Here is a 6,000-nt window from a genome sequence, read left to right as displayed (position 1 = left end):
ATTCCTTGACTGTGACTAATGAGCTTGAGAAGACCTGGCTTCTCAGGAAGTAACTTTCTTTTTAAGAATCCCCAGAGTATTTTGTTCCGATCTTAGAAGGATCACAAAGCACTTGGGAGCAAAGATGCAAATGAGAATGCCGGCACTGGAGGTCAAGATGGCAAAGACTTCCAAGGCCACAATGGCCTTGCCTTTGGAGCTCTGGTACGAGGGCAGGAAAGAGATCCAGACGCTGCAGAACACAAGCATGCTGAAGGTCAGGAACTTGGCTTCATTGAAAGTGTCTGGCAGGTCCCTGGCCAGGAAAGCCACGGTGAAGCTTGCCAAGGCCAGCAAGGCCATGTAGCCCAGGACACAGTAGAAGATGAGGAGGGAACCCTCATTGCACTGGATGATAATGGAGCCAGGCTCAGAGTGGATGTCCTTCTCTAGGAACGGGGACGATGTCCCAAGCCAAATGACACAGAGACACATTTGGATGAGGCTGCAGGCGAAAATTAGAGAGTAAGATGCTGTGGATCCCAGCCAGCTCCGGAGCCTGCTCCCTGGTTTGGTGGCCCTGAAGGCCAGAACCACAGTGATGGTTTTAGCCAAAATGGAGGAAACGGCCACTGTGAAGACAACTGCAAATGTGGTTTGGCGCAGCAGGCAGGTGCCTGTGGTAGGATGGCCTATGAAGAGCAAGGAGCAAAGGAAGCAGAGGCTGAGGGAGACCAGCAGAGTGTAGCTGAGACTGCGGTTATTGGCTTTGACTATGGGGGTGTCCCTGTGCTTCAGAAAGATCCCCAGGACCAGTACAGTGAGGAGGGAAAAGCAGATGGCTGCACAGGCCAGGGTCATTCCCAGAGGTTCCTCATAGGCCAGGAAGATCACAGTCCTGGGCAGGCAGTGATCTCTCTCCTTATTGGGATATTGATCTTCAGGGCACTGCAGGCATTCTTCTGCATCTGTAAATAACAATTTTGTCTCCCATGAAGCACAGTTTTATTCTTTTCACATCAAGTTCAGTCTCATTTTGGACTTCATTTAAGTCAGAAGGACAAGAATTTTAGAGGCCAAATAAGATAAAGACATGTCAGTAGTGTCATTTCTCCACATATAGATTAAATAATGTGCTGAATGAATTTGTCCTATAACTAAACAAAAAATTAAGCTCTACAATCCATTTCAACTAGAAATCACTTACAATGAGTCCTAAATGGTCACTTTATATTTAATCCAATATTTTCAGAACAGAAACGAGACATTGTCAAATCAGTAATTCTATCAGTTTCATCATAGATGAAAGCCAAGAATTAGTTTTAAAAATTAGACTAAAAAGACTTTTTGATGTGTTTTTCTGAAAGTAAGGTTATAACTACAAATCTTCTGGGTTCTTATGGAGCATGATTCTGATTATGCAAATCAAACTTTCTTCAAATAAAGTACTTTCCGTACCAATTTTGAAGTTTATAAAGCAGAAAATATATTGTGCATTTATGACAATGTTTCCCTAGGTTACTGACTATAGGAAATGAGGATTTCAAACTTGTCTCCTTCAGGTTTCTCAGTTGTTAGTGTCACATTCTTATTGGCTATATGTACATTATTGCTCTAGCATCTAGTTCTATTACTTCAGAGGGCCTATTTCTTGTATATTGTACTTACATGTATATTTCTTTCATTGTTTGCTTCATTGTTAATGAATAGTACAATCATTTACTTTGAGATTTATTTACACTTATGAGATTGGGCCAAAGAATGAAAGTTGTAATGTTCTTCTCTCTAAAATATAATCATTCTCTGAGAGCAGATTTCTTGTCTGGAGGCAGCTTTAGTTTTAGTTCAATATAATAATCACTTCAAATGCAGCCAGCTGTTAAAAGTCCAATCCTTTATTGTCTCTTTTAAAATAGCCCTGTTAGTTTTCTTAGAGGCCTATCTCTCTCCTTGGTTTCGAGAGCTCTTGTTGCTAGTCCTTCAGTTCTTCCAGCTTCTGCCTCTAGCTCAACTCTGACTTCAAAGCCTCCAGTCAGCACAAAGATGATATATGCAATGAATCTGACTCTGCCTCCGAGAGTGGGCTTGTGGGTTAGTGGGCTTGTCCTTCCTGATTTGTGAATCTCCTGGACTCCTCTCTGACTTGTGAATCTTGTAGAACTCCACTGAATACTAAATACATTAGGGAGCTAGAGAACTGTTAAGTACCATGCTAAATTGGATAACTGACTTAGCGAGGTGACTTAGCACCTTGTAAGAATTCTAACAGAAAGTCAAAGAGACAACTGTGAAAAATTATGTAAAACATTGATTCTCAGAATTATTTAATAAAAACATTTTGTCAAACAGTAAATTGTCTTCCAGGTAAGTCATTTTTCAATAAAAGGGACATGTCAAATTTAGTAATAGTTGTGGAAATGTTAAAGGGAAAAACCTTTGTTAAGACATCTAGATAGCATGTTGATACAGTAGCAACCTTGTACTGTCAGAATGAACTGATTTGAAATAAAACTTCAGATACTTACTAACTTGTGTGACCCTGCACAAATCATACAACCCTGATTGTCTCAAAATATAAAAATAAAAACTACCCTTCTTTCAGGAAATCCAGACAGCTTATGAATTGTAAAGAATTCTTTTTAAAAAATATATTGAATATTCAAACTACCAGGAGACCAAGATTTTAAGTATTCCAGTATCAACTGGTAATATTGAATTAAGTTTGTAGCAACACTTTTTTTATTGGCAAGGAACTGGAAACTGAGTGGATGCCCAGAAATTGCAGAATGGCTGAAGAAGTTATAGTAAATAAATGTTATGAAATATTATTGTAAGAAACAATCAGCAGGATGATTCAGAAAGATCTGGAGAAACCTACATGAACTGTTGCTAAGTGAAGTAAGTAGAACCAAGAAAACATTGTACATAGCAACAAGAAGATTATGTAATGATCAACTTTGAGACATGTGGTGATTCAGGCCAATTCCAATAGACTTGTGATGGAAAGAGCCATCTGCATCCAGAAAGAGAACGACGGGGACTGAACGTAAACTGCAATATAGTATTTTTACATTTTTGTTGTTATTTGCTTGCTTTTTTCCTATTTCTCATTTTTTTCCTTTTTGATTTGATTTTTCTTGTATAGCATGATAAATATGGAAATATCTATAATAGAACTGCATATTGTTAACATATATTAGAATACTTGCCTAGGGGAGGGTGGGAAGAAGGGAGGGAGAAAAATTTGGTACACAAGGTTTTGCAAGGGTGAATGTTGAAAACTAACTTTGCATATATCTTGATAGTTATAGGAATGACCACAAAGCACATGGAATGCAAGGGACTGATTAATTGCAGTGTTATTTTAACTCAGAAATTATTATTTTTCCAAGCAAACGTCACTTCAGTTTCAGATTAACAAAATAGAATGTCTATTACCTTGGAAGAAGGACATTTTATCTTTAGGAACCTACCAGTCTGGTTGGAAATCTTCCCTTCAGAACACGGGGTACAAGCAAAGCAGCAGATGGGTTGGTTTTCAAGAGATGTTTTCTTGAATCCAGGACCACATTTCACACTGCACATGGAAGATGGAGTCTGTATTTACATAGAGAAATGGAAAAAATATTGAAAGAAGGATTCCTGAATGAGGGATTTAGTGAGGAAATAATGATTTCAAAGCTCTCCTATAGAAGACAGTTAGAAAAAAAAAATTTCAGTTCTGCAGGACAAGAATGATCTAATTCGCACTGGAGAATATATGTGTCCATCTTCCGTTTCATATCATTTTATCCCCAGTGAACCTGCATAGATTGTCCCCTAAGCACAACCAAGCTCCTTGATATTTTCTAATTGTAATAACTTGCTGGCTTATTTTTCCCCCAAAAGTACCACTTTAAATCTAAACTTCATTCCATTTTAATTGGTTATACTGAAACAATTCATTGATCACATGGGTAAGGGGGGACATTTTGTTAATTTCCCCCACCGTTTTTTGTCCTTTTATAAAGTACTTACAACGTTTCAGAGAATCATGACTATAGAGAATATTCACCATAATATACTAATTACACAGTTAGGCTTCATTAAATATGAGTAAGATTGGCTGATCTAATTCTTGGGCTGACCATTGGAGTCTCTTTATGAGACTATTGTGAAGGGTGGGATCTAATTTATTCAATTGCATAGACAGATGAAACAGTATATATTTGACATCAACAGAGAATATATAACCACAGCATATAAATTAAAAATCTCTAAAAAGCCATTATCTTTCTTGAGGACACAAACTCAGATTAAACTAATTATATACTTATAAGAATCCAGATATTTGGTAGTGTTCTATAAATGGGTCCCTTTGGAGAATAATTTTCCTCTACTCTTTATCTGATTATTATTTTTTCAAAGTTGACCACTTGATTTAGTATATTTCAAGATTCTCTTAGTATGAACAATTCAGATCTTTATGTAACTTAGCTGGAAAAAATGTGCAAGTAGGACTGAAAAAAATAAAATCAGACAATTCTTTTGTTCAGAGCAAAAAAAGAAGTGGATTTTAGTACCCTAGCACAAGCATTTCCAGGGTCTGTGGGGAACATCCTGTTATCAATGAAGAAACAACAAGTGTCCTGGAAGCTAAAGAGTCAAAGTGATAAAATTCATATTCATTGGCCCCTTACCTGATGGAAATCTTCTGGCCAATCTATGTCTTCTTCTTTAATGGTGAATCTCTGAGCAAGAGGATACACTTCACCCACTTTGACCAGCGTCTCTACCTGACCATGGAAGGATTTATAATTTAGGATATCATAAGCCTCAGCAACTGGCTTGGTTCCATTCCAACATGACTCATCACTGGCATTAGTGACAGAATTGATACACTTCAGAAAGTGGTGGAGCTGAAGGCAAGGATAGGTGGTTGTAAGTCTTTAGGGAAAGAAGGATTTATGCCCACATCCCAGGATTGCCTATCAATAGAAAACAGAGTCAAAAAGTTCTGATTTTCCTTCTTAAGCTCCTCTTAGAGCTCTGAACGCTTTTTCTCCTTGCAAGTTAAGTGCAATGGAAAAATAACAAAGCCAGTAACCAATTATATGTTATAAATATTCAACATATTGTAAAGACATCTGAAAAGCAAAAGCTTACCATTTCTTCATTATTAGATTTTGAGAATCTCAAAACCGGGCATATTTAAAAAAAAAAATTAACATTAAAACTTAACACATATCCCAATATACAGTGGGTGCTTAAGAAATGTGCTGATGGACTGAATTTTACGGGAAATCTTATTCCTTGAACAAAAGAATCTTTAATAAAATACAATATAAATCTCTAAGTGGTTGATGAGGTCAACTTAAGAATAAAGGAGAATTTGACATTCAGAGTGATGCAAATCATCCTTTGGAAAATTCTGTCCTTCAAAAGACATGGGAAGGATAATGATTCCAATAGAAGAAATTATGAAAGGAATTTCAAAATGACAAAGTGTAAGAAAATAAAAAACTAATACAATATGAGAATACGTTTCAATAAAAGCCAGAGATTTATTTGGATCACTCAGGTTATGATTTTCATTGGTCAAGGAAAATTTTCAAGAAAAATTCCCAGAGAGGTAGAAAATGTATGAGAAGGCTGAAAAACAGAAAATAAATCTACATTATTTTCAATGAGAAATTTCCTGGTAAGACTTTAATATTCTAGGGTGAAAAGAAAGAATACACATTTCTTGTTCAGTCACTGAATCTTGTCCAACTTTTCTTGACTCCACCAACCATAGCACTCTTTGCCCTGCTATGCTTTACTGTATCTTAAAGTCTGTGCAAATTCATGTTCAAGGTTTTCATGATGGTATTTATTCATCTCATTCTCTACCTGAATCTTTTTATCAAGTCATTTATAAGAGGGCTGGGAGGGTGGGAATCAACATGGCCCTTTAAGTTACCAGAGAAATATAAAGAGACAACATGAAAGAATTAATCAGCACATCTGACAGGAACAATAAAAATTTTTAAAAAGAAATTT

At 36.6% G+C, this 6,000-nt stretch overlaps 1 protein-coding gene across 1 annotated transcript in view; it reads right to left on the bottom strand.

Moving 5' to 3' along the window:
- The window catches only part of LOC100914078 (vomeronasal type-2 receptor 26-like), a 119,670-nt gene continuing 113,670 nt past the window's right edge, over window positions 1–6,000 (bottom strand). The window contains exons 5-7 of the mRNA XM_031941410.1: window positions 4,659–4,877; window positions 3,453–3,576; window positions 1–947 (exon numbers count right to left, since the gene is read on the bottom strand). Of these exons, the coding sequence (XP_031797270.1) occupies window positions 43–947; window positions 3,453–3,576; window positions 4,659–4,877 (1,248 nt within the window). The 3' untranslated portion in view covers window positions 1–42. The remainder of the gene's footprint in view (window positions 948–3,452; window positions 3,577–4,658; window positions 4,878–6,000) is intronic.

The sequence above is a fragment of the Sarcophilus harrisii genome, chromosome 6, assembly GCF_902635505.1.
Source record: "Sarcophilus harrisii chromosome 6, mSarHar1.11, whole genome shotgun sequence".
Taxonomy (NCBI): Eukaryota; Metazoa; Chordata; class Mammalia; order Dasyuromorphia; family Dasyuridae; genus Sarcophilus; species Sarcophilus harrisii.
The sequence above is the reverse complement of the archived record's forward strand: the minus strand, read 5'-3'. Positions and strand labels throughout refer to the sequence as shown.